Consider the following 14,568-nt stretch of genomic DNA (forward strand, 5'->3'; position numbering starts at 1 on the left):
TAGTTACTGTTATAATAATAAAAAAAAAAAACTTTAGACCGCATTGTTTCACTAGCCCAGGAAGTCGTGTAAGCAGTGGCAGCCAATCAGATTCATGTAGTTATGGCCACCTCTTGTGTAACATCTCTGCCTACTCACCTCACAATTTGTTGTTGGGGGTAAATAAATAGGGGTTCCTGTAGCAGCCTTGTTCCCTTTTTCTTTAGAGACTTCTACAGGATCCCTCTTCACACAAATCATTCATTGTGAGCCACTAGAGTAACATCCTACCGAAGCGTCATGCAGCCCAAGGATTCAGCGTCTAGACAGTCAGAGGAAGGAAAATTTAGGTAAGCACGTGTATTATTTTTTTATTTTTTAGGGTAGCTTTTACTGACGTGCTTTAGCTGAATGACACTTGTTCTCTGTTCTGGGACTTCACTGTTCAGCCTTATTTGTCCCTCACCTCCCACCTCACAACTGACATGGGGCAGTCGGTCACCCTGGTGCACCAGCATACTTGTTAACTGTACAGATTTTTGGAGGATATTTCCCCTTTATGTCCATTTTTCATAAAATGTTATTTTCTGTACAGTAATTAATGATCATACTGACTGACATTTGAGTTTCAGTCTTCATTCCTTTCAGAAAATTCATGCTAATGCTAAACCTGTTATTTTATCGACTTTCAGTGTAAAAAAATAAGCCAGAAAAAATGTGTGCATATGTGTATGTCTGTCTTTCTGTATGTATGTGAGTGAATGCATGTATGTAAGCAGAAGAGACTGTGTGTTAGAGATTGAGAGAGAATGACAGCGATGTTGTGTGTTGTGTTCCTAACCCTCGGACACGGACTATTTTTTCTAAACCTTTATAAATCTGCTTGTTGCATTTGTAAGAATCAGATTCCTACAGTTTACATTAGGTGCTAATCAGCTTCCTGACAACTGCAAGTAGAATACCGGCATTTAACCGCTACTTCATTTCAGTAACAATTGTACCCGACAATACTTTGTGCACTTAGTTACGGCACTACATTTATTATCTCATTTCAGGAAAAGGACAGAAAAGCTCAGGCTCAGAGGGTGACTCATGTTTTGGTAAGGCACAGAGAGACTCTACAGCGTGGTATAGCTATAGCTTTTGTAATTTTATGTTAACTTCCACACTATTACCACTTTGCACCTCAGACTAGTCAGACCGATTTGTATACTGAACTCCATTGCTGCAGTTTTCTCCCCAGCTTAACTGTTCCCTTTTTTGTGGGATGCAAATACAGAATAAAGAAACAGCAGGGTTGAGGAAACTCCCACCTATTGTTAAAGCTCTGACTGGACAACTTGTGCAAAGCATACATCACTTCAGAAGTAGCTGATTTGCTGGCTTAGTTTTATACTTTGTTTTTTCTTCTTCTTTTTGAATCTAAGGCATTTGATGACTTTTTGCTGGAGAAAATGTTAACACCTTAGTTATTAATTTGTGCAACATGATGTATAGTCTGTTAAATTAAAGGTAGGGGCGTAATGTTAGTACACAAACTTTTTTTTGAGTTGTACATTTCATGACCATTAAACCATGCTTTAGAAATACCGGCCCTTCATGCTGTGGCATTAAAATAGATTTGTGGTGAAATTAAACTTGAGTAAAACGCAGGGTAAAAGCAGGTTGAGGAAGTTTGAGGAAGTGCTGCAGCATGAAATGACAAGAACTGACGAACACACAGTGAACATGAAGTAAGTTTGGTGTACAGTGCATGTAGACAGTGTACATTATACATGATTTGTAGATTATAGTTAGTGGTGTTTACATAATTCACTTAACAGAAGATGAAGGCAAAATGCACCTGCTGATTTGGTATCTTTTTTAAACTTACTTAAGGTGGTACAAGAGGAAAATAGCAAAGGAATTAAAAACTTGGAGTATGAATCACCTGCAATATATGCAAATCGTGGTGTGAGGAGCTTGGCACATGTAAAATGCAGCATTTTGCACATCTGAGTAAAGTGATAAAATGTGGCATTATTTCTTCGCATTCAAAAACTGGTTTAAGGACTGTCATGGTTTGCATGAAGTAGAGCGGAGCATAACTTCATCAGGCATACACACACATGCTATGTTACTTCTGTAATAGTCCATGTTGACCTTTTACTCTAGTTCCTAATTATACATATCTAGCTCTGGAGTAGTTTCTGTTGCTGCTAGACTGGACTTGTGGTGTATGCCTTCCTGCATGTTTATGTTCATGTATTGTCGGTGTGATTACTGTAGCAAGGTCTTGGCTGAAAAGGTGTCCTTGTGGTTCAGTCCACTTATCAGCATATAATAAACTGCATATTAGAACCAGGAGCAGAAATAATTGTAACACAGGCATACCAAACTCTTCTCAGAGGCATCTTGACCAGTACTGTACAAGGTGTACTGTGCAAAAAGGTCATTTCGATTGCTGATTATTTGGTGATCAAGGGGTGCACGGGGTCCTGCACTCCTGAGTCTGTCCTCCTTTGTATGAAATGCTGTATATCTATAAACTTTTCAGTTTGTCAGTCATTCCCTATTGTAATATTACCAGCTTACCATTTTTTTTATTTTTGCATAGGCAATTAATTCCTCAAGGGCAAGTCACTGAATTTCTGTATGAAACCCCCCCCCCCCTCTCACCCCCTAGAGGGCCCATCTCTGTACCAGAAGAATGCAAAGTTCCTGTAATCACGGCTGCACAGGTAAAAAAACACACTCTCCAAAGCCAAGAACACAGCATCCATGGGACCTGACAGTATCCCAGGCTGCGTTCTACATGAACTACAGAATGAACTGGCACCCTACCTAAGTACCATGTTCAGTCATAGCCTCACCTCAGTCTTTTGTGCCCACTGAATGATGCACCGTGACAGTTATCCCACTCCACAAAGGGGGAGCCACGACAGACCACAGGAACTACCACCCCATTAGCCTGACGAACCTGGTCTGCAAGGCCATGGAATGTATCATCATGGAACTCATAAACAAAGACATTGTTAATCTCCAAATTCTGGACCCTACCCAGTTTGGATTTGTAAAAGGCAGATCATGTCTCCTAAACCTGACTGACTTCTTTGAAGCAGTCACCAAAGCCACAGATGAGGGTAAGGTGGTTCACACAGTTTATCTAGATCTCGTCAAGGCTTTCAACACCATCCCCTCTCTGGAATTATAGATAAGCTCACTAAACTAGGTATAAATCCCTATGTCACAAGATGGGTTGCCAACTGGCTCAAGGACAGAACCCACACTGTGAAAGTAGCAGACTCCAAATCCGACTTCAGACCAGTGACAAGTGGAGTACCACAGGGTTCAGTCCTGGGTCCTCTCCTGTTTGGTATCTACTTCTCTGAAGTACAGGCTAACACAGATGGTCTTTGGCTAACAAAGTTTGCAGATGACTGCAAACTAGGAGCCATAATCGAAACTCCTAACGATGTGGACATACTACAAAAGGGCCTCACTGAGGCAGATGCCTGGTGTCAAAGCCATGGCCTGAAGCTCAATGCCAAAAAGTGTATTGTCATCCCCTTTGGTAAAAACTCTGTACCCATGAACTACCACATAGCTGGTAGTCTATTTATTGCCTAAAATGTGATAAGAGACCTTGGGACACAGGTGGACAGTAGTCTCTCCTTTGATAATCTCATCGCCACAGTGGTCAGGAAATCCTTCTATGTGGCTCACCTCATCACAAAAGATTTCTCATCCAGAAAAAAAGAGGTCATTGTTCCCCTCTACTCATCACTCATTAGACCCATTATATAGTAAAACGCTCCTTTTGGTATGTACCTCACAAGGCATCTACAACAACTGGAAAGGCCACAGAAATACCTCACAAAGAGGATTACTGGAATCAAACAGAAGCCCTATGCAGACAGTCTAAAAAAACTCCAGCTTTACTCCATCGTATATCGCCTACTCAGAGGCGATCTCTGCCTAACATACAAAGCTATGTCAAACCCAGAGCTGTTGGACATGCTCCACTTAAAGAAACCCAATCCCTCCGAGCCACACGCTCTAGGGACCTAAACCTCATCACCACAATAAACAGAACATGCCAGAGGGATAGATTCCTGTCTCAGAGACTTCCCATACTCTGGAACAGACTACCTATCTATGTCAAACAGAGCTCCTCATTAGCACTCTTCAAGAAAAATCTTGATGATTGGATGGGAGATAGGAAATTCACCCCAGGGATCACTTCACTTCTGTGGCTCTGCTCGACAGGGGCACAGGTAAATAATTTTCTTGGGTGGCGAAAGCCATGGTACATTTTTGGCTAGGCTTATATAGGCCCTAGGGCCAATAGCCTAGTACCCTCCTATGAACCTATGAACCTATTAGCAACCTCTTCATTAGGGATAGATCTCTTTACTATGGAATTATTCAGATTACTTTTACTTCTGCAGAGATTGTGCATATTGACTGATATTGATGGATTGGAATGACAGGTGTCTGAGTGGCTTTTTATGACAGAAATGTTCTTAAATGGGCAATTTTGTCATTATTGGTTCATAAGTTCAGTTTCATTGCTTACTGGAAGAATGTTCAAAACTACAAATTTAAAACACATTTTAACAAGCGGTGCTGTATTATACAAGGAATATAATCTAATACAATCAGGAAGGTGAATCAAAGAACACATACATGTATGCATGACCCGAAAAATCCTCCACTGGCCAGATGCATTTTTGAATGTGGGTTTTATGCCATTTGAATGTGACTTTCAAGGACAGAGAAGTTTACTCATATTTTTGATTTGTTCCTCGTAAAATTAGATATTTTCTGGCAAATTACTGGGATGATCTGAGGACTGAAGTCATAAAATAAAGTTGTTTTTGTGTTTCAGACTTCATATCCTTCAGAAAAATGCATGCTAAAACAAGGGGAATATGTTGGAGTAATATGTTATAGGAAACTGTGTCTGTGTGAAATATTTACTGAATGTAGACTGTAGGATAGCTGTATAAGAAGCAATTGTATTCAATGATAAATATAGAGATGAATGAAGTGAAAACAAAATCAAAACTAAAAAGATGGATGCTCTCACTGAAAGATTAGCTGCTGTCTTAGGGAGTGTAAGCATTTATCATGGTAGCATTCACCTTGATCCAAGTAATTCTGACATGGATCAACCAAACTGTTGAGCAATACTTCTGGCTCTGTCATTGGTGTGTACAGTTTAGGTGAGAGAAAGGGCTCAGTAATATATAACTGTTATGCTACTTTTATTGAATTACTCACTTCTTTTGCTAAAAGATGGTAATGATTCAGTCTTACATTACACCTGCACCAGGAATGTAATGAATGTCTACTCAACAGGTTATGTGCAGCAGTTATCATCTTTATCTGAGCATGCAGAACTTTGAAGTAATGAAATGTGAGTCATTAATTTACAATATGTGCAGTCAGAGTATAACACTGAGTCATTATCACTTGTCAGGTAAAACTCTCAGTAGCTGCCCATTATTCGCATTACTAAAAGTCGTTATCACATTGAAGAATGCAGGTGCCAGATTTTGGTTTCTGTCTGTGTGGAGTCACGCAACCCCCCCCCCAAGTTTCTTTCTTTTATTTTTGGTAAATAACATAGCACATTGACATGTTCCCTAGCAAAATAATTCCTCATTTTGTAGACTGTATTAGTACTTACAACATGGTAAACTAACTGTGTCTGTATGCTGTACATATGTACAGATATCACAGTTTGTCAAGAATTTAGATTATGAAAAATTTAGATATTTTTTCATATTTTGATAAATAACTTTCCTAGGGAGCATGTAATTCTGCCAAGTAATACCTCATTTTGAAGACAATGTTAGTCCTTACAACATGATAAAAGAACTGTGTCTGTATGCTGTGCACATGTACAGATATCACAGTTTGTTTAGGACTTAGGTTATGGAAATTATGATTTTTTCATAAAATAACTTTGCTAGGGAACATGCAATTGCGCAAAGTGATACCTCATTTTGAAGACAGTATTAGTCCTTACAACATCATAAATGAACTGTGTCTGTATTCTGTACAGATATCACAGTGTGTTTAGGATTAAGGTTATGAAAATTATGATTTTTTTCATATTTTGGCAAATAACTTTGCTAGGGAGCATGTCAATGTGCTAAGTAATCCCTCATTTTGAAGACTGTATCAGTATGTACAACATGATAAAATAACTGTGTCTACTGTATGCTGTACACATGTAGAGATATCATAGTTTGTTTAGGACTTAGGTTATGGAAATTATGATTTTTTTCATATTTTGGTAAATAACCTTGCTAGGGAGCATGTAATTGTGCTAAGTAATACCTCATTTTGAAGACAGTGTTAGTCCTTACAACATGGTTAAAGAACTGTGTCTGTGGGCTGTACACATGTACAGATATCACAGTTTGTTTAGGACTTAGGTTATGGAAGTCATGATTTTTTTTTCATATTTTGGGAAATAACTTTGTGATGGAGCATGTCAATGTGTCAAGTAATACCTCATTTTGAAGACAGTATTACTCCTTACAACATGGTAAAATAACTGTGTCTGTATGCTGTACACATACAGATATTACAGTTTGTTTAGTCTTGTAGGATTATGAAAATTATACATTTGTAATATTTCTTATTATTATGCCCATATCTTTGCAAGGGAGCTTGGTGATGACACAAATGATACATCACTTTTTAGCTGACATTGAGCCACACAACTTGTACACTGATATGCAGTCTCTCTCTGTTACAGGTGATGAGATATTGTGCTTTGTTTATTTATCAGTTATGAGAACTATAATATTAATCATATTTCTGTGAATATCTCCATAACGGAGCATCACACAATAATGGCCAAGGTATCATTTTAAAGCTGACATTTGTACAAATAAATTAATTACAAATGGGTCTACATGGTACATTCATCAAGAGAGTATGATTTGTTGTAATAAAAAGATAAAAAATATGCACAATATCAGCATTCCTTATCAAATATTTAATAATGACTTAAATACGCACTATTAACATTTACACTGTTGGAAAGGTCAGTGCTTGCTGAACAACTTTCACATTTACAATTTTAGTCTAGCTGTTATGGTTAAAGAGTTATGAACATTTTTTTCTGTATGGTATTACAAATGGATTGTCTGAAAATGAGCTCAGGCTGCACTGTTGTTCCTCTGGTGGAAGTAAGCAGGCAGCAATTTCTGAGTTGCTCCGGAGTGAATGAGTTAATCTTGCTTGTTATCATTTCTGTGTAATGGTTATTTCAGTGTTTTTGCACAAAGGTTATTTGAATTTTTTATAACTGAATAAGGTATGTACTGTGAGCTCCTTTCCTTCCATTGCAGGTCATAAATTTCAAGAGACTGCAGTGAGTCACCAGTGCATTACTTGCTTATAGTCACAACCTCATCATAGCAACTAAGTTCATTCAATAATTTCAGCCTTCTCCTTCCAGCAAATTCAAAAATGCAGAGTCCATGTTTAAATGAAATGGTTTAACAGTTAACCTGTCTTTCTATAAAGTTAGTATTAAAGTTGAATTATTCATATTTCTGTTAAGCAAAAAGCAGCTACTTATCTTCTACAAACAGAAAAAATCCTTTAGGGTTCTTGTGCAGGATCTTAATGGCTTTTTCGGTCATCTCAACAATTGAAGGGTCCATAGTTTTATCACGGTTCAGTTCATATTTCATGTCGCCAGGCTCAAACAAACCTTAAAAGCAAGAAAAAGCTCACATTTAGGCTGCTACATATTTATGTTTGTGATCATGAGTATCGAAGAGCAAAAATTCACTGATACTGCCAAAAATAAGGCAGAAATTGAATATAATTATTGCTGTAAAGACTACTTACCTGAAATAAAAATAATAAACTTGGTGATAAACCAAACTGCGCTTTAATGCAGAAATTCAGTAAAAATCCAGTAAGCGCTTTCATCTTTTCATACACAAGACTTCTTCAGACTGAATTAAAACCTCTCACTTCATTCATTAAATACTAAAAGATATCATCACATGACATTCCCAATTAATGTCTTAACCCTTTCTTTCTCAAATAGGCTACAAAATCTTCTCTGTTGTTTAGCCCAGGGGGCTAGCAGGCATTTAACTTAACCTGCCATGTATATTCCAACCATCCCAAATCCTCCTCAGCATTCAACTTGATCTCATAGTCAGCAATATTTCCCAAAACCAAAAATTTAAAATTGATTTTACAAACCCCCCATTTTGTAATGTTTACCTAAAGCATTAGCTTCACTGCCAGTTTCCACAGCTCTTTTATGTTCATACATTCTTTTGAACAGCTCCCTACTAGGTCGGCCAACATAGAATGCATTGCAAGACTGACATACAATTAGATAAACAACAAACTTTGATTTGCATGTATAAATCTTGTTGACATATATTTTTACATCATTAATAACAATTTCACTGACTCCTTCATAAATTAAATTACAGAAATTGCCTGCCAAACATTTTTCCATCCTGCCTCTTGCACTAAAAGACCTGGAATTCAAACTGCTTTGGAAAAAGTTTTTAAAACTCTTTCCCTTTTTGTACAGAAAGCATGGACCATTACCAACTGCTTCTAGTACTTCTTTACTGCTCTTCAAAATTTTCCAATTTGTTCTGATAATCTGTTTGATGGCTTCCGAATCTACACTATTCGATATTTGCATAGCAGTTCTAAAGTCATTGTTGATATTTTTCTTAGAAAAAACTTCTAAATTTTCTCTAGTTCTTTTGACTTCACTAAATTTACTTCTCACTAATTCATTTGAATAGCCTCTAGCTACGTACTTGTTACATATAGCTTTGCTCTCTTTAATAAAATCAGCATCATACTAGCTGTACTAGTAGGGAGCTGTTCAAAGGAATGTATGAACATAAAAGAGCTGTGGAAACTGGCAGTGAAGCTAATGCTTTAGGTAAACATTACAAAATGGGGGGTTTGTAAAATCAATTTTAAATTTTTGGTTTTGGGAAATATTGCTGACTATGAGATCAAGTTGAATGCTGAGGAGGAGTTGGGATGGTTGGAATATACATGGCAGGTTAAGTTAAATGCCTGCTATCCCCCTGGGCTAAACAACAGAGAAGATTTTATAGCCTATTTGAGAAAGAAAGGGTTAAGACATTAATTGGGAATGTCATGTGATGATATCTTTTAGTATTTAATGAATGAAGTGAGAGGTTTTAATTCAGTCTGAAGAAGTCTTGTGTATGAAAAGACGAAAGCACTTACTGGATTTTTACTGAATTTCTGCATTAAAGCACAGTTTGGTTTATCACCGAGTTTATTATTTTTATTTTTATCAGTTATTTGGTTTAATACGTTGTAAAGTGGTACTTACCTGAAATGTTAATACAGCATACTAGAGCGGGAATTAGAAATAAAATAGAAAGACAACAGTAAAAGAAAAATGGAAAAACAATGTACGCAGAAAGTTACAAGACATACACATATGTAGAGAAATGGATGCCATTAAAGTGATTTTTATGATTATACTTATATATAGTGTCCCTGCTAGGAAACAGCTAGTGCAGTAGCAGAGTTTCTAGTAGAGACCCTGTGAAGCTGCCTAGCGCTGATTACCGTTATCCTGCTTAAGGGGCAGCAGATAGTTAATTGGACAGAGAGCTGTGAAACTTGTTGCACAACCACAGCCACTGAGTTTCAGGTTCTGTTTCCAACAGAGTCATATGGGACGGATGGAAGAACACAGCCTGTATGTTGTAATCATGGTTAGAGTTATCAATAAACCTTGTTTTGAAGCACACTGTTTGGAGTAAGGGAGAAGAGAAGAGAAGAGAAGAGAAGGGAAGAGAAGAGAAGGGAAGGGGAAGAGAAGAGAAGGGAAGGGGAAGAGAAGAGAAGAGAAGAGAAGGGAAGGGGAAGGGGAAGAGAAGAGAAGGGAAGGGAAGGGAAGAGAAGATAAGAGAAGGGAAGGGAAGGGAAGGGAAGGGAAGAGAAGAGAAGAGAAGAGAAGAGAAGAGAAGGGAAGGGAAGGGAAGGGAAGAGAAGAGAAGAGAAGAGAAGAGAAGAGAAGAGAAGGGAAGGGAAGGGAAGGGAAGGGAAGAGAAGAGAAGAGAAGAGAAGGGAAGGGAAGGGAAGGGAAGGGAAGATAAGAGAAGAGAAGGGAAGGGAAGGGAAGAGAAGATAGAGAAGAGAAGAGAAGAGAAGAGAAGGGAAGGGAAGGGAAGAGAAGAGTAAACTGTCTTCTAGAACAGTGCGAGACTGGCAACTTTTATGACATATTAGGACTTTTGTCCTGTTATATGTGCTGTTTCCATTTACATCTATTAACTGTCCAAAGTAAGTCCTTCTCAGACACGTGTCCAATTACAGAATGTCAGGAAAACAGTAGTGTGTAAATCATTCCGTCATTAGTCACAACTTCAAGTTGAAGACAAATATAAAAAGTAAGAAATCTGCTGAGCAGTGAGAGATGACCATGTTCCTTCCCTATATATAATGTTCTGTGTTTGTGCTGTCCCATAACACCACATTGCATAGTGCTCCGGTTTACTTGGCAGTCCTAGGCTTGTGTTTTTATTGCCTTTGTGTGGTATTACTATTTGCTGTTTTGTAGACTACTGTGTGTCTGACTCTTCCCTGAAAATGGCACTACAAGCCTCCCTTATAGCATACATTCACAGGAAATGTGTAACTAAATGATAAATAAAATATTTGCCAGTTATGTGGTGCACTTGAAGTGGTACAAATAAATCACTAAGTTGTAAGTGAACTGAAGAACTTATTATTTATTTATTTATTTATTTATTTATTTGCAGTTGGTTTACCAGGATAGTCCATTGGGCCAAAAGAACCCGTTTTCAATGGAGTCCTGGGGAGAAAAGCTCCAGCACATAAAAACTGAGTTACATACACAAGATAGCTAACTATTATTAAATTATACAAGTAGTGGGTAAAACATTTAGTTCAAAAGTCAAGAAGTATTCAAAAATACAATAAATGAATATTAATGTGATGTACGTGAGCTTTTATTAAAAGTTCCAAAGTGAGAAAGTTATGATTGCTGAATGAATACCTTAGAAGTCAGTAACATGAGGAAGTTAATAAATTCCAAAATAAGCTAGAACATCTAATAATAGAAATTATTTAAACACAGGGGAGCTAAAATAATTCAGTGAACTGCTGAATCACTGGTACATAGTTTGTAGTGTTTGTCTTGGAATGAAGAATATACCCAAAGACTGGAGAAGTTCCAAAGTCATACCAATTCATGTGAAACAGAACACCTTTATGACACTGCTCAAGAGAAATCTGGATGAGTGGATGGGGCACCATAAATTTCTATTGGGGATAGAGCCCACAACCCTCCTGGACCTGGGCAGTCATCACTAAATGCAATCTTGGGCATTGACTAGCATTTCTATGCATTACATTGGGATGAAACAGCTAGGCTTATAATGACCTCCTGGATGATAGCCTAGTAATCTCCTATGATCCTAAAATCCATTATATCAATGTAAATGGTAAGTGATGACCAACTCAAAGGTCTTTTTTCCATGTACAAGCAAAGGAAGTGCATGTTATAAATTCAGGTAGTACATCAGGAACCACCTGAGAAGGCATATCTATGTGTTGACATCTTCAAATCTTCAAATAGTGCAATGAGATCCTGCAGCACCTGTGAGCACCAGTCTTCATGTTATAGTAGCAGAAGTAGGCAAAACTTTAAGCAGAAATAACATTTTGAACTACAGCAGTATCTTCAGTAAGATTAGCCATAAAATATTAATTAAAAATAATGATCTTTGGTGGATTGCACGCAATTTGGTATGGTGAAATGAGAATGGTTAGAAAACAGGAGGTAATTCATACAGTTAAACAGCAGTGAAAACAAAACAAATCTGTGTTCATCTAAGGTGTTACCAAGAATTTACTTTGGAACAAGAGATCTTTAATATTTATATATATAGTTATGCCAGTCTTAAAACTGGTCTTATCTCTGCTAAATATGTAGATCAGTGTTGTACAAGACATTCAGTTAAAAAAAAACAAAAGTGGACAACAAAAACAGTTTTATAATTATAGCATGAAAGAAACAATAATACTAATAGTAAGTACTCACAAGCTTCTTTTAATCAGCTTAGATAAGATACTAAATTTTGAATAAAACATATTTGGAATACACTTTTCTACCACAGAATACCAGGTAGAACTTAAAGTATGTTAAATAGATGTATCCAGAAACTGTTCTACCATTACACAACACTTGAACACGTACCTACAATTTACAGCTCACATTCTCTATTGAAATTCAATACATAGAAAGCATACAGAAAAAAATAAAATTAAAAAATGTTTGTTAAACATAGAAAGGCTAAAATCATCAGATCTTTTCAATCGCTGTTGCAAGTCAATTAGGAAAGGCATGATCCTAGAATGAAAATGTGTCTAAAGGATTTTTATCCAACTTTTTGGTGTACCGTAAAAAGAAAATAAAACTTAAGTAGCAACAATGGACTGTAGAAAACTCTAAAATAAAATACAGAGACATACAATTGTTATTCAGAAAGAACTGGTGGACAATGGAGCTTTCTATCTAAGGAAATCAAAGAAAGACAGAATGCTATGAGCTTCAGAAGTCAGTAGAAGCATAAGAGATATATATATACCATAAAGCGTGTGTGCGTGCATGCGCGCGCGCACACACACACACACACACACACACACACACACACACACACACACACACACACACACACACTCTCTCTAAGGAGTCTGAGTGCGAGAAACCTGAAGATGGAGTGTTCCCTGCATTCTCTGCTCTAGGAGAATTGTAGGCAGAATAAGGATGCAGACATTGGATTGTCATACAAAAACAACTATAGGGAAATTGCTCCTGTAAAGCCGGAGGTAATGCCAATCTAAATAAAGACTATATGAAAATGCAAACCTGACTGAAACTATGTGCCAGATTCCAAAATAATTGCTCAAAGTGTAGGTTTGCCATGATTCCAAAGGACTTGTTCTATGTGTAAGTGACTTACTTCACTTACACTGAGAGCAAGTCTTTCAAGCCCAATGTCTTTCTTTTTATTTTTTCTTGTTTTTTTTTCTTTCTTCCTGATTTACCTGAAGTGTGTGTTCTCTTGGTAAAAAGTAGACATTTTTGTTAGCTCAGATGTCAAGGACAGAGAGACCTGATGCTCCACTAGACATGGTGGCATATCTTCTGATATAACAAGCAAGAACCAGAATGGCTATAAGAACTTTAAGACACAGCTGTGATTCAGTTCTTCAAAGAAAACAGATGTGTTTTGACAAACCTTGGTGACTGTCATGGACAGTGGACCTGGGCAATAGTTATCTAAGTTTATTATAGCACAGCAGTAATTATTATTCTGAACAATGCTTGTTTTATGAACTGTATCGGTGAATCTTAGCTATTTATAGTTAAGGACAGTCTTCTTGCAGCAAGCTTGTCAGGTAACTTAGATATCTACAGTTATTGTTATTCTTTTGCCATATTCATCCTATCTATATTTATTGTATTGTCTTCTAAGTTTTATTATGTAACATCCCATGTATATTTCACTCTTTATTTGCACTATTTTCTTTATTTAAGTAAAAGTAATTTATTTACAACTCCTGTGGCTGATTTTTTATTATAAATATATTTATGCACTATTGTTGACCAGGGAGGAGGGCAACCATTATTAGGGCACATCCTAAGCACTACTAAAGCACATCAGCCAACTACCAGTGAAAGAAATATTAGCTGATAAAACATAACTTGCTGGCAGTATTACCAAGCCAATAAACGCAGTATTACTAAGCCAATAAAAAAGCTGTGGGTAAATGGAGAATTCTGCCAGCATTCACTGGGATGTATATGCTTGTGTATGTGCTTATGTGAAAATATTACTTTGTGTCCAAGCAGCTGCTGCAGGTAGACAGTTGCTGAGAGATGTTCATTCACAGAAAGAGCAATGTGGCTCTGTAAGAGAACAGTGTGCAGTTTAATTTGGGTGAGTAAGTTGGAAACCCATACCCAAGATATCAGTGCTTATTTCCTCTTTGCCATTGGATCAATATTGCACTTTATAAATTAATTATTGACACTGATTTTTGTGCACTTTCTTGCTATCACTTCACCATTTGTGTAGACAGCTGTGCCATTTGTCCTTTACATTTGTGTCAGGTGCCACTTCCCCCCAAATTTGGCACCTACCTATGAGTATGAAGCCACTTGATTTAAACACAAGTAACCAATGACTAATGATGGAAACAGTAGCTGTTTGAGTGAAGTGCATAATCAGTAACAAGCTGTTTGACTGTGATGTCTGATGATACTGGCTACAGCTCTACTATTCTACAAGTTGTCAGCATTCGAAATCCACGGAATACAGTGGGAGGATAAATGAATTTAATGAAAGAGGAATATCTTCAAATATGATATTTTTGTGATCATTTATTAAAAAAATTAAACAGGAGTGGAAGGGAATTTTTAACTCTTAATGGTGGACATCTCCAGAGCCACTGTATTCATGAATCCACCAATAACAGGGTGAATTGGTGGGAAATTTGCTGCTCTCACAGATCAGTCTA

General features: G+C 37.1%; 1 protein-coding gene across 1 annotated transcript in view; it reads right to left on the bottom strand.

The window, feature by feature from the left end:
• Positions 1–14,568, bottom strand: part of LOC122801137 (intestinal-type alkaline phosphatase-like) — a 457,280-nt gene that overhangs the window by 148,986 nt on the left and 293,726 nt on the right. The window contains exon 7 of the mRNA XM_044070678.1: positions 7,565–7,699. Within this exon, the coding sequence (XP_043926613.1) occupies positions 7,565–7,699 (135 nt within the window). The remainder of the gene's footprint in view (positions 1–7,564; positions 7,700–14,568) is intronic.

Source organism: Protopterus annectens, chromosome 4.part1 (assembly GCF_019279795.1).
Source record: "Protopterus annectens isolate FY-2018-M chromosome 4.part1, PAN1.0, whole genome shotgun sequence".
Classification (NCBI taxonomy): Eukaryota; Metazoa; Chordata; order Ceratodontiformes; family Protopteridae; genus Protopterus; species Protopterus annectens.